Source organism: Rhamphochromis sp. 'chilingali' (assembly GCF_963969265.1).
Source record: "Rhamphochromis sp. 'chilingali' genome assembly, chromosome: 4".
Lineage (NCBI taxonomy): Eukaryota > Metazoa > Chordata > Actinopteri > Cichliformes > Cichlidae > Rhamphochromis > Rhamphochromis sp. 'chilingali'.
The window spans coordinates 37,536,259-37,560,375 of NC_137948.1; the positions used below are offsets into that span (position 1 = coordinate 37,536,259).

At 42.9% G+C, this 24,117-nt stretch overlaps 1 protein-coding gene across 3 annotated transcripts in view; it reads left to right on the plus strand.

The window, feature by feature from the left end:
* Positions 1-17,674, plus strand: part of nacc1b (nucleus accumbens associated 1, BEN and BTB (POZ) domain containing b) — a 29,689-nt gene extending 12,015 nt beyond the window's left edge. For all 3 annotated transcript variants that reach the window (XM_080881242.1, XM_080881241.1, XM_080881240.1), the window contains 7 exons: positions 632-782; positions 2,794-3,036; positions 6,392-6,613; positions 9,828-10,287; positions 10,993-11,290; positions 11,452-11,549; positions 12,823-17,674. In XM_080881242.1, coding sequence (XP_080737368.1) covers positions 657-782; positions 2,794-3,036; positions 6,392-6,613; positions 9,828-10,287; positions 10,993-11,290; positions 11,452-11,549; positions 12,823-13,151 — 1,776 coding nt within the window. In that variant the 5' untranslated portion in view covers positions 632-656 and the 3' untranslated portion in view covers positions 13,152-17,674. The remainder of the gene's footprint in view (positions 1-631; positions 783-2,793; positions 3,037-6,391; positions 6,614-9,827; positions 10,288-10,992; positions 11,291-11,451; positions 11,550-12,822) is intronic.
* Positions 17,675-24,117: the final 6,443 nt, after the last annotated feature.

Genomic DNA, 24,117 nt, shown 5'->3' on the forward strand with positions numbered 1-24,117 from the left:
ACGAAGACGAGTGAAATAGATGAGTTATGTAAGAGGCTGTGTTTTGACTGGGAAGCAACGACAAGAAAATAACAAAGTAGGCCAAAAACCACCAAAACAGTTTATTAACTGAGAATTAGATGTCATGAAACAAGGGTTGTTTTTTTTTTAAAGAAAAAAGATAAAGGCTTATGTAACTGTGGCTGGTGGCCCCAAATTCTGTTTCATTTGAAAGATAGAGTTTTGAATTAAAGTTGTTTACCAGATACTTAATTCATTAATCATCACACACTTTACTTACCCCATTTCTTTATTTTAAGTCTCTTTCGTCCCTCCTTAACTCTGCCTTGCTTGTGTTTTTTGCATATTTTCCAGTTCTTCTTTGCGCTCTTATCTCATAACTCATTTATTTGGTTTCCTTTGCCCCTGTCACGCTGCCTCATTTTATCGTCTCCTTTCCATCACGTCTCTCATTTTTTTCCTGTACCAATTCCCAACTCTCCTGACCTTCCTGCCAATTACCTGTATGTCCCCATCATCCCGTCATCTACCGTCCTTCCAGATAATTCCTTTCCTCCATCACCCACTCCTTCCTTTTTAACCTTCCAGTGCTCCTGTTATCCACACACTAACTTGTTTCTACTTCCTGCAGACCCTGTGGTGCTGGGCAGAGCGTTATGGCTCAGACGCTGCAGATGGCGATCCCTAACTTTGGCAACAATGTCCTGGAGTGTCTGAACGAGCAGCGGCTGCAGGGCCTCTACTGTGACGTCTCCGTGGTCGTCAAGGGACATGCCTTCAAGGTCAGAATTAAGTTTTTTGACGACTTCATTCAAACTAATATAGCTAACGCCATTTTTGTTTGACCTGAATACAGGCAGAATCAAAAGCGCATATTTAAAGTTAAAAGTAATTTATCTTTTTATGTCTCCACATAGCTTACTCTCATTGCCAAACACATTCTTGTTGTCTGTGCACCCATCCATGCTGAATACAACTCTTTACTGTAATCTATTTACTTTGAATTTCTCCAAATTTGGCAGAAATGTGCACTCTCACTAAAGTATGAAAGGATCTCAATGTCACTGTGACATTTCAAAAGATGTTTTTGCTTGTAACTCAAGAAAACTTTTACTGATTATGACAACATTTATGTCGGATGACCCAAATGCAAAAGCACTAGTGTTATTAATTTTTCAACGTCATAAGTGAAAAAGAGAAGAAGAGATTGTGGCCATATTTCATCAGTGGACAGATAATGACCTGGTGACACTGATCTTTGGTGTCAGCCTATCAAATTCCTTTATAGTTGTTTTTAGGGATGTAGTTGTTAGTGAGTTGTTATCAAGGTGAGCGAACTGATCTGTGGGAGTCATCTATTCTTTGCAGTCAATTCTGTGTTGTTCTGTTTGCTCCTGTTGGTGTGGAAGAACTCGACTGGCCTGCACAGAGTCTTGACCTCAGCCTCATACACCTTTAGAATTAGTTAGAGCAGAGACTGTGAGCCTTATTATCCAAAAATCTGTGTCTGAACACACAAATGCACTTCTGGAAGAATGGTCAAAAATTCCCATTAACACTCCTAAATATTGTGGAAAGCCCTCCCAGATAAATTGAAGCTGATATCATATCAAACCCTATGGATTAAGAACTCTTTTTTATATGCACGTGAAGGCAGATGAGCGAATACTTTTGGCAGTATGTTTGGAGGTATTTCACACGTTTCACCAGTAAGTGTTCTTTTAAGTTTGCAGTAACTTTTGACTTAATGCAAACTGCACAGCATGGACATATAACTTGACGGGACTGAGAAGCTTTGACAGCGACATGGCTGTTGCCGTCCCTTCTCTCTCACTATGTTCAGTGTAACACTTGTTGGGGAGCTTTTTTTGCACTCCATGAATATATTTTCACATTATCTGTCTCTTGTCAGTTCCACTCCACATGCTAATAATTACTATGACATACCAATTCAATACATTTCTATTCTTGGGTGTATTTATTTGCCACAGTTTGTTTTACAAAGTTAGTGTTTAAGTAGAGCCTCATGTTGGCTTACACATAAAGACTGACTCCCAGTCTCTTCCTCAGAGTGAATACAGCTTATTATTTTGACATTGGTGTCTGACAGCTACTCACTAAATGGAAGATAACCCAAGCCAAGGTGTCGTATTTGAACTGGAAAAATCTCAGCCACTGCAACCTTAGTCTTCTACGTATGAGTCTAGACAAGCACGGATGTAAAATGCAGCTTGACTCAGTTCACTGAGAGACACAGCGACAAGCTGGTAATTCTAGGTCCTCGTGTTTCCTTGTTGCCAGAATGTGCAGATGAATTGCCTGGAGTACTGTTTGTGCATGTAGTGTCAGGATTTTGGTGAGAATCTCTTGGTAGGATAAAAAAACGATGCCTCGGGTCAAAAACTAATAGTCTCAACATTTTTTGAGCTTCCTTTGTCTGCCTCTCCTGATCAGTCAATAAACTTAGTGCAATTTGACATCGTAACCTGAAGACACTAATTTTGGCAGTGCTTCAAAAGTTACTGTTGAGCAATACGTGAAGTTTCCTTTACAACAGGATGCAATTTTCATGCTTTGCATTAAAATAAATTCAACCAGAGATTAACAATAAAAATGTATTAGTCTTCTTCTGTTACTACTTTCCTGTTTGTTTATGTCTTCTGCCTTACTGACAACAAACATGAGCAAGTGCAAATCTCCGGATATGGATGTTGATATATACTGTTTACTGCATCGGAGTCTATGTATTTTTAAACCCTTACGACTTCACTACCCCTGCTGTTTACCCCTCAGGCCCACCGTGCAGTGCTGGCAGCCAGCAGCTCCTACTTCCGGGACCTGTTCAATGCTGGGGGGAAGAGCTCGGTGGTGGAGCTACCCCCGGCCGTGCAGCCGCAGAGCTTCCAGCAGATCCTGGCCTTCTGCTACACGGGGCGCCTCAGCATGAATGTGGGAGACCAGTTTCTGCTCATGTACACCGCCGGCTTCCTCCAGATCCAACAGATCATGGAGAAAGGCACCGAGTTTTTCCTTAAGGTAAGCTGATAATGAAGCAATCACAAATCGAGTCATTTAAACGTCTGTTAAAGTTGAATGCAAATGTAGAAGAGCATCCATAGGAACACTTCTGTGAATATGAGGATTATTTAAATGTAATCAAAATGAAGCAGATGTAAAAATAGCCGTTTCTGCGTGCTGCCGCCGTGTTACCTGTTGTGCGTGACATTATGCGTGGCATTATGTTGTGATGGGGGCGTCTCTGTTTGTAGACACGTTCTCGTGAATCGAGAATAATTGAAACGTCGTACTGACACTACAGGTTCCCTCTATAGTAGCAGATGATCTGATTAGATCTGGAGTGCCTGGCTGCATAAATTAGCATATTAATGAGGGGGACTGATTTCCTTGAAAGTTCAACTTAACACCTCTAGACACAGGGTTGATAAAATGCCAGCTACAGTGGGGCAAAAAAGTATTTAGTCAGCCACCGATTGTGCAAGTTCCCCCACTTAAAATGATGACAGAGGTCAGTAATTTGCACCAGAGGTACACTTCAACTGTGAGAGACAGAATGTGAAAAAAAATCCATGAATTCACATGGTAGGATTTGTAAAGAATTTATTCGTAAATTAGGGTGGAAAATAAGTATTTGGTCACCTCAAACATGGAAAATCTCTGGCTCTCACAGACCTGTAACGTCTTCTGTAAGAAGCTTTTCTGTCCCCCACTCGTTACCTGTATGAATGGCACCTGTTTGAACTCATCATCTGTATAAAAGACACCTGTCCACAGCCTCAAACAGTCAGACTCCAAACTCCGCGATGGCCAAGACCAAAGAGCTTTCGAAGGACACCAGGAAAAGTATTGTAGCCCTGCACCAGACTGGGAAGAGTGAATCTACAATAGGCAAGCAGCTTGGTGTGAAAAAATCAACTGTGGGAGCAATCATCAGAAAATGGAAGACATACAAGACCACTGATAATCTCCCTCAATCTGGGGCTCCACGCAAGATCTCATCCCGTGGGGTCAAAATGATCATGAGAACGGTGAGCAAAGATCCCAGAACCACACGGGGGGACCTGGTGAATGACCTGCAGAGAGCTGGGACCAAAGTAACAAAGGTCACCATCAGTAACACACTACAACGGCAGGGAATCAAATCCCGCAGTGCCAGACGTGTTCCGCTGCTGAAGCCAGTGCATGTCCAGGCCCGTATGAAGTTTGCCAGAGAGCACATGGATGATACAGCAGAGGATTGGGAGAATGTCATGTGGTCAGATGAAACCAAAGTAGAACTTTTTGGTATAAACTCAACTCGTCGTGTTTGGAGGAAGAAGAATACTGAGTTGCATCCCAAGAACACCATACCTACTGTGAAGCATGGGGGTGGAAACATCATGCTATGGGGCTGTTTTTCTGCCAAGGGGACAGGACGACTGATCCGTGTTAAGGACAGAATGAATGGGGCCATGTATCGTGAGATTTTGAGCCAAAACCTCCTTCCATCAGTGAGAACTTTGAAGATGAAACGAGGCTGGGTCTTCCAACATGACAATGATCCAAAACACACCGCCCGGGCAACAAAGGAGTGGCTCCGTAAGAAGCATTTGAAAGTCCTGGAGTGGCCTAGCCAGTCTCCAGACCTCAACCCCATAGAAAATCTGTGGCGGGAGTTGAAAGTCCGTGTTGCTCGGCGACAGCCCCAAAACATCACTGCTCTCGAGAAGATCTGCATGGAGGAATGGGCCAAAATACCAGCTACTGTGTGTGCAAACCTGGTAAAGACCTATAGTAAACGTTTGACCTCTGTTATTGCCAACAAAGGTTATGTTACAAAGTATTGAGTTGTATTTTTGTTATTGACCAAATACTTATTTTCCACCCTGATTTACGAATAAATTCTTTACAAATCCTACCATGTGGATTCATGGATTTTTTTTTCACATTCTGTCTCTCACAGTTGAAGTGTACCTCTGGTGCAAATTACTGACCTCTGTCATCATTTTAGGTGGGGGAACTTGCACAATCGGTGGCTGACTAAATACTTTTTTGCCCCACTGTATGTGCTAGTAGACCAGTAGAAAAACGATCAATACAACAAGATTTGATACTAGAAAAGTCATATCGTGCAATCACAGTTTACTGTTCCTAAAATGTTCATTATTTGTAGTTTTCTTACTCCATCAGCTATTTTGGCAGAAATTGTTGATAGAATTGTTAATACAATGACCAAATAGTGCTAAAAATGAACGATCTTTTAGTTCCCAGTAGTGTTGTGATGTTAAATAGCCAGGATGTCCATGTTTGATTCATGATTACTAGATTTAAAGTTGCCTTATATGTTTTGTGTGTGTGAATGTTTCATTAAGGAGAATTCTTTTCAGCATTATAATATGGAGACTGTCAATTTTGAACTCCAGGACTTTTCGCTTAATTTGATTATACTACTTTAGATTGTAACCACAATAACATGAACATATTAACCTTTTAATCAGCACATATTTTTCAGATATTACTATTTTATTGTTAAACTACTACTGGAGCATTCCACTGGCTCATTGATGGCTTGTATGGTCATTTGTTTCTGGCTTCTTTGTACCATTATACATGAACTTCAGGTGTGAATTACTTTGGTCATTTCCATAGATTGTGTATAGAAGATTAGCTAGCTAGTGCTAAGTAACATACAAATAAAACAGAAGTTTCTTCTTAACTGAGGCCAAGTGCAAACTTCTTGGACAGACTTTTTATTAGTTACTTCTAATAAAATGACAAAATATTCTGATAACATAAGCTACACCCCTAATTTTAAGCCTTAAAGAAAAAGAATAGATCAGTGATCCCCCCCCCCCCCCCCCCCCCCCCCCGCCTCATAAAAACAATGATGCAAAGACTCCAGCTCTGTTTGTTGAATCACCCTTTTAAGGATTGTTTTCGGAAATTTAATATTTGGGTATGTTCGGACAGAGGATCAACTCAATTTTGGAGCGAGCCTCTGTTGTCCACTAGAGGAACTGCAGGTTTTGTAATACAAGTGTTGGCTTCATTTGTTCAAGCTCAGGATGCTTCCTAATGTCATCATTTACGTTCTTTATTACTAAATTATTACACCACTGCTGCCATGTGTTGCCTGAGATTTAAAACAGAGTGCTGGACACATTTTTGATACCTTATTTGAGAAATGTTAAGCCCAGCTCCATCAAACAACCAAGTTTCCCTCAGTAAATATTTAATATATGTATATATTTAATAGTGCTGTCTCTTTTTACCTGTCTTCAGTGCTACCGTCAGATTTGAGTAGATATCAGACATACAGTATGTTTACAGTAGATTTACCCTTCTAATGGCATAATATGTTTTGATCATATTCATGAAACTTTCCCCACACCAGGTCTCCTCTCCAAGCTGTGACTCCCAGGGTCTCCACACCGAGGAGACCCCATCCTCTGAGCCTCAGAGCCCCGTCACTCAAACAGTGGGAGTGGGCGGAGTTGGCATCGGTGCTGCCACTGTAGGGAGGCCTGCCTCCTGCCTGACACCCCTTCCCCTCGTGTCCAAGGTGAAGACTGAACATACAGCCACAACACCTCAGCCAGCTCCACAGCCACAGCAGGTAGGTTTGGTCTGGGCCTTGCTACACAACCCCACATGCTTTTGTCTTTTCTTTCTTTTTTGGCGGATGAATCATAATCTTGAAATGAAGTAAGAGTCCAAAAACTTTCCGAGGAAGGAACATGAATTTTTTTAAAGGTCAGACTCCTTATTCGGTTACTTCAGCTTCAGGTAGAGTCAGATTACCCTAATAACGAAGTATATATACTGGATATGTTCATTTCTTTTCATTGAAAATGGAGGAAAGCATCTGTTGTGAGTTCCAAAAATAGTTTTCATGTGATGTCAAGTGCTGCTAATCTGCATATCTCTTTAGGGGCAGTGTGATCATCATCACATACTTTTGGTATAGATAAGCAAACATCATCATATTTGTCAGGTGTAGTGTTTCCCCATCAGTGGCAGATTTAACGTTAGTTGTGTGTGAGACGTGCGATCTTGTTAAAGCTGATATATTGCATGTTACTTCTTATTTTCACTTAACATTTCTGTAAGTGAAATGTTAACCTGTAGACGTCAGACTTTTTCCACCACTGATTTGTTTTCACAGTTAAAAAGACAACAAAAAACAAACAAACAGAGACTGAAATATTGAATATTGAAATAGTGCCAAGAAAACAGATCATCAGATATTTTCAGACGATTTAGAAAAATAGCAAGAGGGCTGGTTATTAAATATAATTATTTTAATAAAAGTTGGGCCCAATTAATCAGTTTCTGTTACAGCTTGTGTTATGATTTATTTATGTGATTGTTAAATCAGGAGTGTTAACATCATTGGAGTTCATATTTGAGACAAATATTCCTATTTTTCTTTTAGTGTAAAGAAGTACATTTTGATTATTTATTGACACATTTAATGTAATTAATTTTAATTTTAAATAATAAGTGTCCCTCGGGGTGTCCTGTGCGAGGTGCTGCAGGAGTATGGGGTGTCTGGCCCATTGCTACGGGCCATTCGATCCCTATACAACCGTTGCAAGAGCTTGGTTTGCATTGCCGGCAATAAGTCGGACTCGTTACCGGTGGATGATGGGCTCCGCCACCATTTCTGTTCATAATTTTTATGGACAGGATTTCTAGGCGCAGCCAAGTGGTGGAGGGCTTTCACTTCGGTGGCCTCAGAAACTCGTCAGAACCACATCATCCACAGATGATGTGGTTCTGTTGGCTTCATCGGATGATGGCCTCCAGCTCGCACTGGAACGGTTCACAGCCGAGTGTGAAGCAGCAGGAATTAGGATCAGCACCTCCAAATCTGAGGCCATGGTTCTCAGCCGGAAAAGGGTGGAGTGCCCACTCCGGGTTGGGGATGAGTTCCTGCCCCAAGTGGAGGAGTTCAAGTATCTCGGGGTCTTGTTCGCGAGAAGGGAGCCGGAGATCGAAAGACGGATTGGTGCTGCGGACGCTGCACCGGTATGTCGTGGTGAAGAGAGAGCTGAGTGTAAAAGCGAAGCTCTCAATTTACCGGTCGATCTACGGCCCTACTCTCACCTATGGCCACGAGCTGTGTGTAGTGACCGAAAGAACGAGATCGCGGATACAAGCGGCAGAAATGAGCTTCCTCCGAAGGGTGGCTGGCCTCTTCCTTAGAGATAGGGTGAGAAATTCAGCCATCCAGGAGGGGCTCAGAGTAGAGCTGCTGCTGCTCCACATCGAAAGGAGCCAGTTGAGGTGGTTCGGGCATCTGACAAGGATGCCCCCTGGGCGCCTCCTGGGTGAGGTGTTCCGGGCATGTCCCACCGGGAGGAGGCCCCGGGGCAGACCCAGGACACGCTGGAGAGATTATATCTCTCGTCTGGCCTGGGAACTCCTTGGTATTCCCCCGGATAAGCTGGATGAGGTGGCTAGGGAGAGGGAGGTCTGGGCTTCTCTGCTTAGGCTGCTGCCCCCGCGACCCGGCCTCGGATAAAGCGGATGAAGATGGATGGATGGATGGAATTTTAAATAATAAACTTTATATAAAGCAAATGAACATCCTGAGATTTGCATTTTGTCATTCTGCTGCCAAAACTACACGCAGAAAATGTAACCGCATCTTTCATTTTCATGCTCTCATTCTCTGCAAAGCCTTCAGTGGACTGGATCCCCCCCTGGAAGGCTGATTCTGGCCTTTGGGTCATATATTTGATACTCCCGATAGCTCAGTTACATATTATTGGCTGTGTGAAATTGTGCCTTTTTGCCCTTCCATCTCAATTCATCTCAATTAAAAAAGCAACAAACAAAACAAAAAAATCTTAACTTGACCTGAAAAATTCCTGGGAAAAGATTCTTCTTCTTATGCAAAATTTCAGATCTATGCTGTCATTAAAAAATACTTTAAGAGATGGGTGCGGTGCTGGTATTATGTCTTCATGAGTATGGAGAATCCCTAAAATATTAGGATGTCCAATCATTATCAGCAGATCTGGGGACCTTTAGATGACTGATATTGAATTCACAGTTTCTCACACACGAAGCATATAATATTCTTGAAAACTGATAAAGGCTTGAGATGTTAAAGCTAGAATAGAGAAAAAAGCATCCACCATCAGTGTGACATTGCCCAGGTATGACACCATGTACCAGAACAACTCAGTTCATAATATATGCAGAATTTGTGATTTGTGTTTATTGTCATTTTCTCAGTGTGATTTTTTGAATTACAAACGGGGATGCAGGGTAGCATGGTGGCGCAGTGGTTAGCAATGTTGCCTCACAGAAAGAAGGTCCTGAGTTTGACACCGAAGATCATTTCTACATAGCTGAATTCTATTGTACTAAAAAGAAAACCCACCATCATCTATTGAAATCCTTTTTTGATAAACTTATGACCATAGCGACCTGGAATTTTGTACTTGTAAGAAGTACATCTTCCCCTGTCTGAGATGGTCAGTGGGAGGCATTTGACGAACTGACAATGAGTGGCTGAATGAATGTTTTATCTCAAACCCATCTCGCTTTCATTACAGTCAAATCATTTCTAATAACGAGCATGTGTGCTCTGTTTCAGCTGAGGCCGGCACCTCTGTTCAATATAGGTGCATTAAAAACGTGCTGCCAGAACCTCCAGTGATATTTGTTTGATGCTGCTTGAGATGGGAAACGTACCATTTGTACTCTAAGCCACGAAACCATGAAATGACATTTGTTTATTACTGTGTTTTATTGAGTGTTCCAGTCAGGCGCTGGTTTATAACCAGCATGTTTCTCTCCCTCTCTCTCTTCCTCAGCCGGAGGGCTCTCCCTACTCTGTGGTCTGCACCCCTGTGGCCAAGCGGCTATGGGAGGGGGGTAACCGTGATGGGGGAGGGGGGTCAGGAGGGGGCGGGGGCGGCGGGTTGAGGAAGGCCGCACGCTATTCTTCCTCCTCCTCTTCCTCGTCCTCTTCCAATACAATAACCCAGGACGCTTCTGGCCGCGGACCTGCCGCTAACGCCTCTCTGGTGGGCAGCGGAGGCAGCGCTTTAGTGGGAGGAGCTGTGCTCAACAGTAACCACAACAATAACAACAACAACGGCGGGACCCCAGAGGGTACGAGCCCGGGCACCCTGAGCATGTACACCAGCGACTCGCCCATCAGTTACCACGACGATGAGGAGGAGGATGATATAGCAGATGAGACTGAAGAGCAGTACAGACAGATCTGCAACATGTACACCATGTACAGCATGCTGAACGCCGGAGCAGCAGGTAAGCGCTGACAGCAGGATAAATGCATCAGCGGGTGAGTTCATTCCAGGGTTACTGTGCAGCTCCGTCTAAAAGTTTCCTCCTCTGATCTCTGCAGCGCTTGTAGTGTGTTTACGAGTACGAATGGTGGAAAGTTTGTTTATCCAACTTTCTCAATAGTGGAGGATGTTAGCGAGAGCGAAATGTTCAAAACACTGAAACCGCTGAAAGCTGTGGTCCTGCTTTAAGTTTGTGAGCTGTTTATGGTCTGCTTGATCACTAGTTTGAGGACAATCACATGGAGGTTTGAATGGAACGATGGTGAATAAAGTTGGTCGAACGGTATTTTGTTACATGCAGGAATTGGAAACTGGGGCACAGCGAGGTTTGTTGTTTATTGAATGTTTTAGGATCAGACTTGAGACTGAAAAGTTCGAAGGAGCAGCATCATGTGCTTACAGTAAATATGCAGTGGTTTCAAACAAGAAGGACCATTAACAGAAGTACATTTAGAACTGGATGTTAAAAGTTTATGGCTAACGTGTATGATTGAACGGCCTGCATCCAGTTTTTTTAACATCTGAGAGCTGGCCCCCTTTGTAATTCCCTTTAGAAGTTTTGTATCACTGCTGAAAAGCTGTTGCTACTATATAAAATTTTTAAATGATCCCTAACCCTCATTGCAAAAAAAAAAGAAAGGTAACACTCGATCTTTCCCTTCCTCAGTTGTCGGGGAGCGGGTGGAGGCTCTGCCAGACTTAGCCCCAGACTCAGGGGGCGGGCGGGGGGGCAGAGGGGGGCGGTCCCGGCAGGAACTAGCATCGCTGCCCGCCGAGCTCATCAGCCAGATCGGAAACCGCTGCCACCCAAAGCTGTATGAGGAAGGAGACCCGGCTGAGAAGCTGGAACTGGTGAGCGGCACCTCTGTGTTCATCTCCCGCGCCCAGCTCATGAACTGCCACGTCAGCGCCGGCACCCGCCACAAAGTGCTGCTCAGACGCCTTCTGGCGGCGTTCTTCGACAGGTCAGTGTCTGATTTTGGGGGGTTATTTTTGTAAGACTGATATAATAAAGATTTTATGGTTGATCATTTTTGCGCTTGTTGACAGCAGACAAAGATGTGCATTGTCCATTCAAGTATTTTATGTGTTGATGTGTATTTTTGTTTTGTTTTAACTTGCTCAGGAGCACTCTGGCTAACAGCTGTGGAACCGGCATCCGCTCCTCAACCAATGATCCCAGTCGTAAACCTCTGGACAACAGAGTGCTGCACGCTGTCAAATGTGAGTCATACAGAAGACGTACAGTGTATGTATACTGAGAGTTACATGCATAGACTGTATAAGGAAGATGGACGTACCCGTCGGGTTGGAAAAGTGAAGCCAAAATGAAATTGCCTTAAACCTCAGACCATGTTGCTTTCTGGTGACTAAAATGTCAAAGTTCAGGCTTCTGCATCATAGACTGTATATAAAAGATGTACACAACCCATTGTAACCTTTTGTGCTGTGAAGTGCCATTTTGAAATGGTATGTTAGCTTTTTTGGTCACCGCTGTCTGTTTCAGTTTGAAGCAAGAAGTGACCACATTTAAAGAAGAGGGTAATGTGCTCAGTTAAAAGCTAACGCTAGCACAAAGGATTGTCACTGACATGGCCCAGGTACAGATACCTGCTAATTAATGCTAAATAGCCTACAAATAACGCACTAAAATTTCACTCAATTCACTGAATTGACTGCACAGAAAGCAAGGAGACTTGTCAGATATTTATAGTAGAATTTCCTCACAGTACACCAACACCAAAACTCCATGTCTAGACATCCAGTTAAGTGACTCAAATTAGTGGCTCTGAGGCCGAGCAGAGAGCTGGAAGCTACAGTCGCCTTTACCAGCATCAACTAGTCACATAAAGCAAGCACACCCAGAGTTTTAAACGCTAATAAATATGAGGGCAAACTATAACAGTTGTTATGAAAATGTACATTAGCTACAGAAGACAAATTGGGCTTGGGAGTCTATGATACTTGCTTTTGGAGCCAGCCTCAAGTTCAGTTCAATTCAATTCAATTTTATTTATGCAGCGCCAAATCACAACAACAATCGCCTCAAGGTGCTTTATATTGTAAGGTAGACTCTACAATAATACATACAGAGAAAAACCCAACAATCATATGACCCCCTATGAACAAGCACTTTGGTGAAAGTGGGAAGGAAAAACTCCCTTTTAACAGAAAGAAACCTCCAGCAGGACCAGGCTCAGGGACCAGTTTGGGTGAGAGAAGGAAGAGAGAACAAAAAACATGCTGTGGAAGAGAGCCAGAGATGAATAAATAGTATGATGTACCCAAAGGTTCCCCTTTGTTCAAAATTAAAGTCTACAAATCAATGACATCACACTGGCCTATGTTTATATACAGTCTGTGATTGCATGTCAGTATGCAAAGCTGCAGCTTTAGAATTTAGGCTCTAATGCGTTTCTGCGTTTCTCTGCCATATGTTTTTCTCTCCCATCATTTCCTCTTATTGTCCCTTTACATACTCTTTGCCTCGCTCCAGTCTACTGCCAGAATTTCGCACCGAGCTTCAAGGAGAGCGAAATGAACGCCATCGCTGCCGACATGTGCACCAACGCCCGCCGCGTCGTCCGCAAGAGCTGGATCCCCAAACTGAAACTGCTGATGGCCGACAGCGACGCCTACTCCGCGTTCCTGGCCGACAGCGTGAAGATGGAGGCCGACGCGTTGGGGACGGAGCAAGGCTTTGACCCCGCCTCACTGGAAGCCGTGGCTGCAGCGGCAGCAGCCAACAACAGCGAAGCGGGAAGCGGAGCCACGCCGGCAGACGGCCTGCAGGGGGCGGGGGGAGATAGCAGCACTTTGTTTTGAGTGAGTGAACGGACAGATAGATAGAATGGACAGATTGATGGAAGGAGGGGTGGAATATCTCTGGGGTGATGAGAACAGAACGATGGCCACTCTGGTCTTGACAGTAATCACTCCTCCCCTAGCCCGCTTTATGTTTGGGGATATGTTTCTTCAGTTTGTTCTGCTTGCCTTCCTTTGTTTGTCCACGTTTCTGTCTGTCTCCACAGCTCAGAATGAATCTCTGCAGTTTGTTCTTGAATGCTCTTGTGGAGAGAGATGGTGAAAGGTAGCAGAAGGAGGTTCGCTCCCCCCCAGTTCCTCATCCTTCTGCAACCTTTAGAAACCTGATTTCAGCCTTTATTTTTTTATGTTTTTAAGAGTGTGTACTGTCACTAAAAACCTTTTCTTACCATAATCACAGACATTCCCTAGGGGAAGGGGGGCGGGGAGGGGTAATCCAGTTTGGAGAAGGCTCCTTCTCCAAACTTCGGTAACACTGTTGTTTTTGATATTGAATGTATGCGTGGCGAAGCATTCGAGATGCAGCTGAGTGAGGTTGCGCCGAGCCCTTTTTGTTTTGTTGTTTTGGTTTGCTTTGTTTCATCTGCCAGATGAAAGCTTCTCTGAGTGTTTGGGCTCGGTGAGGTCAGGGGTTGAAATGAATATTAATATGTATATTGGCATGGTTTATGATCTCCTCGACCTCAGCCTGCTCTTTAACCCCAGCTGGCCATGCCGGGAAGCTGACCTACTGGTCTTCAGAGAAATGCTCTGACTTGGACAGCAGCTTTTCGATTGGCTGGTGATATGTTCAGATTTGTTAGCGAGTTTAAAGCCTAATCAATAACCTTCCCCCCTCCCAAACCTTCCCCACATTTTGGCCGTTAAACTCTAAAAAAACAAAAAATAAAATATCAGTTTGTTTACTTTTTCTGTTTTTTTTGTCACCTTTGTGTGTGATGTTTGCCGAGACTCCTGAAGGAGAGGAAATTTGTTACCGATGATTGTAAAAGAGTTTGCGTGTGATAAATGCACTGTGTTATTTCCTGCGGTATGAGTACAATCGAACTAAGTTTTTGTATGTATCGGACTGAGAAAACGGTGTGGCTTTATTTTAAAAAAGGCAAAAAAGAGAAAAATAAGAAAAAGCTAGAATCCAATCTCTAAGTTTGTTTAACTCCCCCTCTCCCCTTTTTAAAAAACAATCTGAACGAAAGTCGAGAATTGTCTTAAAGCGAGTTTCTGCCTGTGAGCTTAGTGACAAATTGAGTGTGTGTGTGTGTGTGTGTGTGTGTGTGTGTGTGTGTGTGTGTGTGTGTGTGTGTGTGTGTGAGAGAGAGGATACAGCGGCGGTGCTCTTTTCATGTCAGCTCATGTTTAAATTGATTTCTCCGAGAATATTAACGGAACGGGCTTCCTCAGGCTCTGCCCGCCTGGATATGTGCTCGCCTGGCACGGACAAAGGTGCTAATTCAGACGGCGGTACATGGCGAGCAGCACGGCTCCGTGCGCGCATGTAGGTGTGCGTCTGAATGGCCGCACAGTTTGTGCTGCCGCAGAGAGTGTGAGAGAGAGAGGGAGGCCAGACAGAGCGTTTCACACACGCTTGGGCGATTCATTCACCCATCACTGCAGTGAGCACACATACATGCGCTAATACGCATTTGGGGGCTGTCAGCTGCATCGGCTACAGTACACCAGAGCGACGTGGGAATTAAAGGGGAATCGCATCGAAGCGATACGTTTCAGATACATTTTGTGTTTGAGGAGAATGCAGCAGATAGAAAAGTGGCTCAAAGTTGTGCGCGTCTGTTTGAAAGTGAAATTCCTGGCTTTATAAGTGCTTATAATGACAAAAAAAGGAAAGCTGCTAAATGATAGAAGTCAGAGAAATGTTGGCATAGAAACAACCCTGAAAGTCGTTGCAGTCATGGTTGCTTTTGGTACTTGCGTGTGTGAGTGGTAGCTTTCAAGAAAAAAAAGAACAAGAGTGCAGAAGTAGATCTTTTCTTTTAAAAAAAACTGGCCTTCAGCTTTGGCAACGCAGCTGAATACAGTCATCAAGAAAACCCTGGAAAGGGCTTTCTGCTCTTGTTCAGTTTGAAGTTGAATGCAGGTCCAGAGGAACGTTTGATTTAGTCCCACTGGTACTCTGATCATCAATGCCACTGTGCTGCCTGAAATGGATGTTCAGTGTGTTTTATAACCAGCTTTTAATTTCAGTCCTTTAATCTTGCCTGTTCAAATCAAAGCAGTGGCAATCAATAACAATGAACTAATAACTAGAGCCTGACTGATACATATTGATTGGGCAATATTGGCATCACAGATGAATCTGTATTTCCATATATGTTATTCTTTATTGAAAAAGAAAATCATCCTTGAAGCGATGTAGAAATGGAAAGAGCGACTTCCACTTTATTGTTTACAATATTCTTAGCGGTCTCAGAGCGCAGTGCTAGTTTGTGAAATGCATTGTTGTATCACGCAGAGCTCAGATTTTGGTTGGTGCTTCGCTAAGCAGCAGGAGGAGAGAGATGCATCTGACTCTGAGGGGAGTTCTTGTAGGTGGTGAAGATCTGTGAAGTAGCGCTTTTTGCTAGGAGTTTTTTTTTTTTTTTTTTTTTTTTTTTTTTTTTTTTTTGAGGAAAAGGTCAGTAAATGGCGCTAAATGTTCCAGCAAAGTCACTAAGTTGGCAGTGAGGTGAACTGCAGTATGACAGTTGGTGCTGCAATGGAGAGGACTGAGACTGTATATACCTGCACATCCAGAAAAATATGTGAAAATCTTTATCCTGCTATAACTTGTAATTGAATAGACAGCACAGGTGTGCACTGATGCTACTCTTTCAGTCTTGAGACTGAATCAAGACTGAAATAGTGCTGCGACTGGTGCTGACAAGAGACAGGTGAGGTCAAATAATATTAATGGAGTTAATGGAGATAACCCTGTTACATTACTCCAAGTTTAATAAAAGCTTTCTAAGAATTGTTAAAGCAAACCTAATGAGAGTGACGGAAGAACTTTTTATTAGATTTAGTCAAAGTTAAGAGTAGCAGGCTCGAAATGCCTCCACACAGAGCAATTAAGAATGGAACCAAATGGATCAGCCCACAATCAAACCTAAATAGCAGATTAATGCATCTTTGATCTCAGTTTTCATTGTTCCTCTAAATCCCAGTGTCAGTCAGGCTTTGCTAAAATCTTTTGTCACTTTAAATATTCCCCCTTTCTTAATTCCTGTCTTCCTGCGTGCGTTACTTTCAATTTTCCACTGTGACAAACACATCAAAAATGTGGATTTTTTGTTTTTTGAGCACGGCAAAACCCAAACGGGACACAGGTTTTATTTCTTTTTCCTAATCATACGTGGCCCGTGTTTTTGCGATAGAAGAAACCTGAAGCACCTTAATGCTAGTGAAGTGGGCAAGTGGAGCTATTTGAACTGTTTAATATCATTGTCACAGTTTCATATTGCTGTTGTGACTCTACCCACCGCCCACACACATACAGACACACGCTCGCACACGCAAAGCAAAGAGTCTGTAGTCAGACTGTCTCTTAAGCGAAACGCAGAAACAACCCTGTACAAGATCTTAGTGTGGAACCAAAAAAAGCAACCTCTGGGGCGCGTTGAACGAAACCAGTTTTTATAGATCAGTGTTATGAAAAAAAATTGTCTGCTTTTTAAAACCTGTTTTATGAGGAAAGATGTTTATGTGTTTGTTTGGTTTTTTTAATATACATATTTAGATGTAAATCAAATGCTTTTAGTCAAAGAACCCTTAGTCTTGAGACAAGCACCTAAAGGCCAAGAGGAGGAAGTGGGGAGGCGCCTTGCCCCACCCTCTGTGATGGACCACATGGTACGATCCACAGAGACTCTACCAAGTTCGATACCTGGGGACAGAACAAGTGTGAGACATGAACAAGGAAAGAAAAAGAGAAAGATATAGGATGGAGAGGGAGGGGGGGGATGGACAGTTTGCACTATTTTTGTTTTGCTTTCTTTTTCTGTGCGTTGGCTCATTCGCAGTGTTTTGTGTAAGAGCACTGTCTTAAATGAGGGAATCAAAAAGAATCTGGGAGAGATGGAGAGGGAAGGAGAGGACAGTGTAAGCCTCCATAGAGAAGAGGGACGGATGAAGAGGGGGGGAGGGTGGTGGCTGGGACGCTCGGATGATTTGGTGTGAATGCATGCATGCATACGGCTGTGTATGTACGTGTGTGTGTGTGTGTGGTTTCTTGCAGGGTGGGTTGGGGAGCTGTTTGTAAAGGCTTTGTGTGTGCGTGTGTGTGTGTGTATCTGTGGGCGAACAGAATGTGTGGGTGTGCTTTTAATGTGTGTGTGTGTGCGCATATTAATGTATGTATGCAGTTTTTTTCCTCTCCTCTCGCTTCCCTCTATCTCCATTTATGGCATGTTAATGTCTGCCTCATCACTAGAAAGAGCTTTTGACAGTGGTACTGTGTGTGTGTGTGTGTGTGTGTGTGTGTGTGTGTGTGTGTGTGTGTGTGTGTGTGTGTGTGTGTGTGTGTGTGTGTGTGTAATGCGCATGCCTATGCCAGGCTGGGTCTGCGTCTCGATCTATGTGCTGCATACGTGTGTGTCTGGCTTCATGGGGCGACTGCGCATGTCTGTCACTGTGTGTGGGTGGTTTGGGTGCTCAGCTCTGCAAGGTCTGTGTGTGTGTGTGTGTGTGTGGGTGTGTGGGTGGTATGTGCACAGAGGTTGAGATGAGTGGCTGTTTGTTTTTGTCTGCCTCCGAGAGCGGCATACCTTTCTTTTTCCCCCTGTCTCTCACACACACACACACACACACACACACACACACACACACACACACACACACACACACACCTGCAGAGTGACATATACACAGCACAGAGTCTGTATATGTGTATGATATCAAACGTGCAGATGTGTTGCGGGCACGCTGCATGTCATGACTACAGCTCGACTCTTCCTGGATATTTTTTTAAAAACATAAAAATCCCTTATAAGTAACGCAAATCTCCAACACTCAGATTTTTTTGCAGTAGGGGATTTTTAATCTACAAATTTCCTCCCAGATGTCCAGTTGCTGCTGCCTTTTAAACATCCTGTACTCCTGCATGGGACAGCAGCAAAACTGCAGCCAGGACTCTGACACTTCCCACCCCCCTCTCTTCCTCTCCCCACCCCTCTCTTCATCTCCCCAATTGTTTTTTCTCTCGTCTTCTTCCCTCCCTCTTTTCTCCGTGTCCTCGCCTGTCTCTCTGTTTTCCATTCTCTTTGTTTACATCTTTCTGTCTCGCCGCCTCTTTATGTATACATTTCTCTCTCTCTCTTCTTTGCTGCCGCCCTAGGTCGCTCTCACACATACACACACAAAGGAAGCAGCTAAATAGTGTGGGTCCCTTGTTGCTTCATTACGTGAACCATCATTTTCCATCGACCACTGCTTCATTTCTGTCTCGACTCCATTTTCTTCACAGAATGCAAATCCCTGCCAAACTCTCCCCTCCTGTATATCTGTATCCACTTCTGTGTGTGGGTCTGTGTGTGTAAATCTGTGTTTGTGTGTGTGTGTGTGGGTGAGCTGTCTATAACAACAAGAGAACAGGCTGCCAAATATGTTGCTGCATGCGTGCGTGTGTGCATACATATGAGCTATTCGAATGCAAATCTGAAACTAATTGGGCGTAGGTACATTTGACCGAGCACGTCAGTGCTGTGTGTGTGTGTGTGTGTGTGTATGTGTGCGCGCGTGGACGCCGTGGTCCGACTGTCTTCTTTTGTTTTAACCGCACCTTTTAATAATCACACTATTGATGAGGAAGGTCTATCTGTCCCCATATTCCCTTGGCTGCTGTGGCCAGCCAATCAGAGTGTCCACATGAGAGACGCAGCCAATCATGAGGTGAATATCAACCAGACTGTTGAACCAAGTGACCAAGTGAGAAATAATTATAATTATCTAAGACTTGAGCAGTAAGGGGAAGAGGAGGAGGGGGAGGCGGCGGCGGTGCTGCTGTTCTTCTTGAGGAGGAGATGTTTGTTAAGAATCTCCCAGGACAGACGAGGCATTGCGGCATTCTGCCGTCACACGAGCAAAGCCTCAATCCAGACAAAGACACAGGAGTGAGAGGAGAGAGGAAGAGAGAGGAGACTAATGACAGGGAGGAGGATGTGGTGATTGTCTCTCCGTGGCCCTGTGCCACCACGATAAATACTTAGGTGCTTGTTTGTTTATGTAGCGTGACATTTTGCAGAAGGGTGGGGTTGGGGCTTGAATGAATAAACGGTAGATTTGCTTAAATCTCTTAAAAAGGCTTGATAAGAAGAGCACCCAGTTAGTGGACGCCGACTGGGATCCAGATAAAGACGTGACCTTTCAGCGCCTTTTTTTTTAACCCCACAAAGTTAAAATTGCACTAATTTTTTAAATATTTAAGTAATACCTTTAATGTCCAGAAACGGATTTGGCTGAATTCTTTTAAAGCACTGCAGTGTGATGGTGTGACAGTGTGAGACCATTTGAGCTTCGTAATAAGGGGCAGTGTGAGTTTACAGTGTTTCACAGTACACTGAAACACAACTTTATTTTCTACATGTGACCTCTTTAAGCAAAATATCACCTCCATCTTCATTATATGGCAAACTGTGTGCAAGAACCAGAGCTGACATGATCAATCGATCACCATAGCATGAATTAGTTTATCAGCTGAATCATCAGAATCACTGGTTCCCACTTCTGTTCTGCTTCCAAATGTAAATATTTGCTTGTTTTCGTCCTTTCCTCGGTGATGCTCAATTGAATATCATTGGATATTTGGACTGTTTGAACAAGGCAGTTTAAAGGGCTCTGGATGCACCACTGTATCAATATTTGCCTTGCTGACCGCCATTGGCCCATCCACAAATAAGATGACATTTCCCGATGGCACCGGCCAATCTTTATCTGTCGTTCCATCAATCTTGCACTGGCTAAATGTTAAAAGATGAGATAGCAAGCTGAAAGCTTGTAATGAAGAGTTCTTTGTTTTCCTGACACAAATTGGATAAAAAAATATATATATATTCCAAATTGTTTGTAGAAACATCAAGACTGTCCCAGAAGTGGCATCAAAAAGGAGAACTCTAGACGTAGTCCTTGAATTATTCAGAATTTGGAAAAAAGCAATAATATGTGTAATTATGTAGCAGAGAGAGGTTTTGTATCCTTTTCATATAAGAACATCCTACACAGGGTCATAGGTTGGGAGATACTAGTTGCTTTTGTACCTTAGTTTTGGGAACAACGGATGATGTACCCCACTTTTTACACAAATTGCAGGTCCTTCGTCGCTCATAGAGCTCCATTTTTAAGGTCTTTTTTCTTTATGTCCTCCTGGGAATTAAGTTCTTCTGCAACATTCGAGGAACTTTCAGTGAGGGAAATGTAATGTGATTAGTCAGGATGTAAGTGTATTTTGAGCAGCTGAACATGCAAATGCAGGGCCAGCAAAAGTAAATGGTGGTAAAAGGTTAGGCATGTAAAGAACAGCTCCTTATATTAGCCTTAAAAATGGACCAAAACGCAGAGAAGTGAACTGACAGTGAAGTCCAGGCTGTCTCGAACCTCTCTGAAACAAAGAACATGATGTGAATACATAGTCCCTGCTAGCATTTCCCTTCAACTTGCTGCCTAGTGATAAACTAGATAGAGTGGGATTACAGGAAATGAAAAGACCACAACAGGAGGTGATTGGAAATTACCAAGCACTGGCCTGGGAAATACATCACTTCAGAGTTTGTATTACTGGTGCAAATGCAACCAGATCAAAGACTGGTAGGTCTGGTTTGGTCCAAAAGCAGCTACTGAGGCAGCCGTTAGCCTACAGCGTTGTTTTAACACAACAGTCTGCATGTCTTAAATTTTCCACAGAGGCAGGCAGGAGAACAAAGTGCAGGAGTCGTGATTAGAGGGAAGCTTTTTGATGGAGTTTCTGCTGTCTGATGGTGCTTGACCTGGTCATCTGGAGGTTTGGGAAGTCAGCTGGGTGCACAGAGGCTCGAGTTGGCTTTCAGAACCAGGATTCTCAAGATAGATTCATATGGATGCTCTAAAATATACAAATAATGGTTGATATCAACCCTGTTGACTGGTAACAGCAGGTGCAGATATCAGTGATCAATGTTTATTTGTTGTCCGATTAATTTCCATTGATAAGATGTTCAAAAAGACACTGAAGAGCTGAAAGGCTCTAAAAGAGGGCAGTTATGTTTTATAATGATTTTTGGCACAAAGATTGAAATAATAAAAAAAAAACATTAACAGTTGGAAAAAAAATATCTGAATGGGTTATTGGGTATCGGTCCAGAACTTCACAGTTCCTGTAAAGTTGGCGTACTTCCAGCGAGCAGAGCTAAGGGATATTTTTATTCATATCTGTTTTATTTACTCTTCGTTTTGGAGGGAATGTTACAACCAAGTAGCCGAGTGCTACGGAGAGACGAGACAGAAGTTTTAAACACTCTTAGACGTGCAAAGAGAAAAAAACTGTATGAACCTGAACAGTAAGCCTCGGACGTCCTAGTATGATAGGCTGTATATCACAGAATATCTTTTTTTTTATTATTGTCGTTTTTCTTTAGCATATAAGATTTAAAGATCATCTGTCACCTTTGACCTTTTAAAGTCGGTTGTAGTTTTTGCCCCTTTGTAGGGCAGCTATGCCTGAGCACAGTTTTCTAACTCGAGGTTGAGCGGGGCCAGAGCAAAGTGCTAAAAGCTTGGTTGTTTGAGTTTTACAGTTTTTTTTTCATCGTGTTTGTTTGTTTTTTTGTTGTTGTTGTTTTTTACATTCGAGCAAGCGTACTGTAGTTTTTGAAAGTTATTTTTAAAGGAGATGCTACTAATAAGACATTAACACCTGTATGTAGAGTTGCCAAGTTGTGTTAAAAAAGAGTCAAAGCTGGTTAGCTGTAAAATAGAGAAAGAGAACCACATATTTTTGCATTGCGATTGTTGTATGATTGAGGTGCTGTGGGCGGGGAGGGTTGGAGAGGCGGTGTAATGCTGGACCAGATGTTTGTTTTTTACTGTACTGCAGCCGTTGTCGGGACATGATCAGGACGGACTGAAAAATGGATGGAGAGCTGAGGCAAACAAAACTGTGGCGGGCTCACATCATTTTAAGGCAATGCGTCTGAATGTCTGTTTAAAAAAACTGTCCTTTCATGGATGAAAGCTTATTCGCTGTTGTCTTTGCATAATTCAGATCAGAGTCTTTGCCAAGCCTGCATAAACTTACACCACAAATCGACCCAAAGTAAGTTTACTTGACCAGCTTTTCCACAAAGAATAAGCTATTGTTGCTTGAATGTTTTTTTTCCTCTTTAAAACGTCACCTGGGGGCTAATTACAGCTACTGCAGCTTCAGAGAATTGGTGAGGGTGGGGGGGCTCAGAAGCTGCAGTAAGTGCCAAAACCACCAGGTGGCAGGATCCCAAGAAACAGTGATCCCACAAAAGCTATGATTGTAATCAAAGAGTCTCGATCACTGTTTTTATCCGAGCACCTTAACAGCAGGCCTGCTGGAGGCTACTGCTGCTCATTTTACAAATCCAATTCAAACCTGCCAAAATGTCTGCGATGCCAAATAAAAGCTGTCAGCAGATTGAAATGTTGCCGACATGACTTCCAAAAGAAAAGAGCACTGCAGCCGTTTTCCTGCTTCCATCCTCCATCCACGAGTCACTCCACATGTTTTTCATTCCTGATCTCTGTCTCGGCGTCCGATCCACAGCGAGGAACAAAAGTGACATGGAGAAAGTGGAGTCATCTTTTTTCCCCTTAAAAATAGAAAAGAAAAGCACCTTTGGGCAAGAGCTCAATTGTTAAGTAGAGCCAAAGCCCTCTGCACCTTTCCGAGCACACTCACCGTGTCACTTCCTGTCTGTGGTTTGGATGTCGGCATCAGAAGAGGGACGTTTGTTGATGTAAGGTTGACAATTGTAGATGTAATGTGAGTTTTGTTTTGTTTTTTGTTTTTTGGGGTGGGTTGGGGGGGCTTATTTGAATTGTTTTTACATTTTTGTACTTCCCTTTTTATTTTGTATGTTTATTTTCTCTTGTAAAGTGTAAAAATGATGATCATCCTTCACCCATGTGGGAATGGATTGCAATTGAACGCAGGCGGGTAGGTAGGTGGGTGGGTGGGAGTTGGGTGAGGGTTACCAACAAAGGGTGAAGTCTGGTCTTGCTGATTCAAACAGGGTTCCTACACGTATATGGAAGTGGAAATGAACAAAAGAAATCACCAATAGAGGAACGATCGTACAATAAGAATTTGATGGTTTACTGGTTCAGGGTCAATCGAGAGTTTTGAGCTTGAAAGTAAAACCAATTATATGTATTCAAATTATTAAGAACTTTTTAAGAAAGTGATTTTTTTCAGATGTACTCGAGTGTCTTTTTGGGCTAAAAATTCCATCCAGTTTATCTGATGCATGGACACTGTATTATCTTTTTGACACTTGTATTCACTTTTTGTTCAACAAATTTTTAATGTGCGGTCAAAATACGAAAGGAAAAATCCTCCCTTGTGCCAACTTTCTTAGCTTTGGTTTTGGTCTACTGTTTGAAAATTTTGGCTTTATAACTGCTAAACGAAGCCTGTGTCTGGGCTGTGAGCAAAAATGATGATTCCAGTGTTTCACTGCACCTGCCATGATATGTCGAATATTTTTAAAAAGATATTTAAAAATAGTTGAAATGCTGAAAAATGATATTATTTTACAGTCACTGTAACAATTTAACAGTCATTAATGCATTAAAGTAAAAAAAGTACTGTTTAGCTAGCTAGCACAATTGTCAGTATCTGCACTAATGATGCTAACAACCAAATTCTTTTACAGTCAGGACTATTTAACACATAAATACCAAACAGGGCATTAACATTGCACATGCGATGTTAACGTTAAATGTTAATGCTCATGGGGAAAAAGCTAGCTAGCTA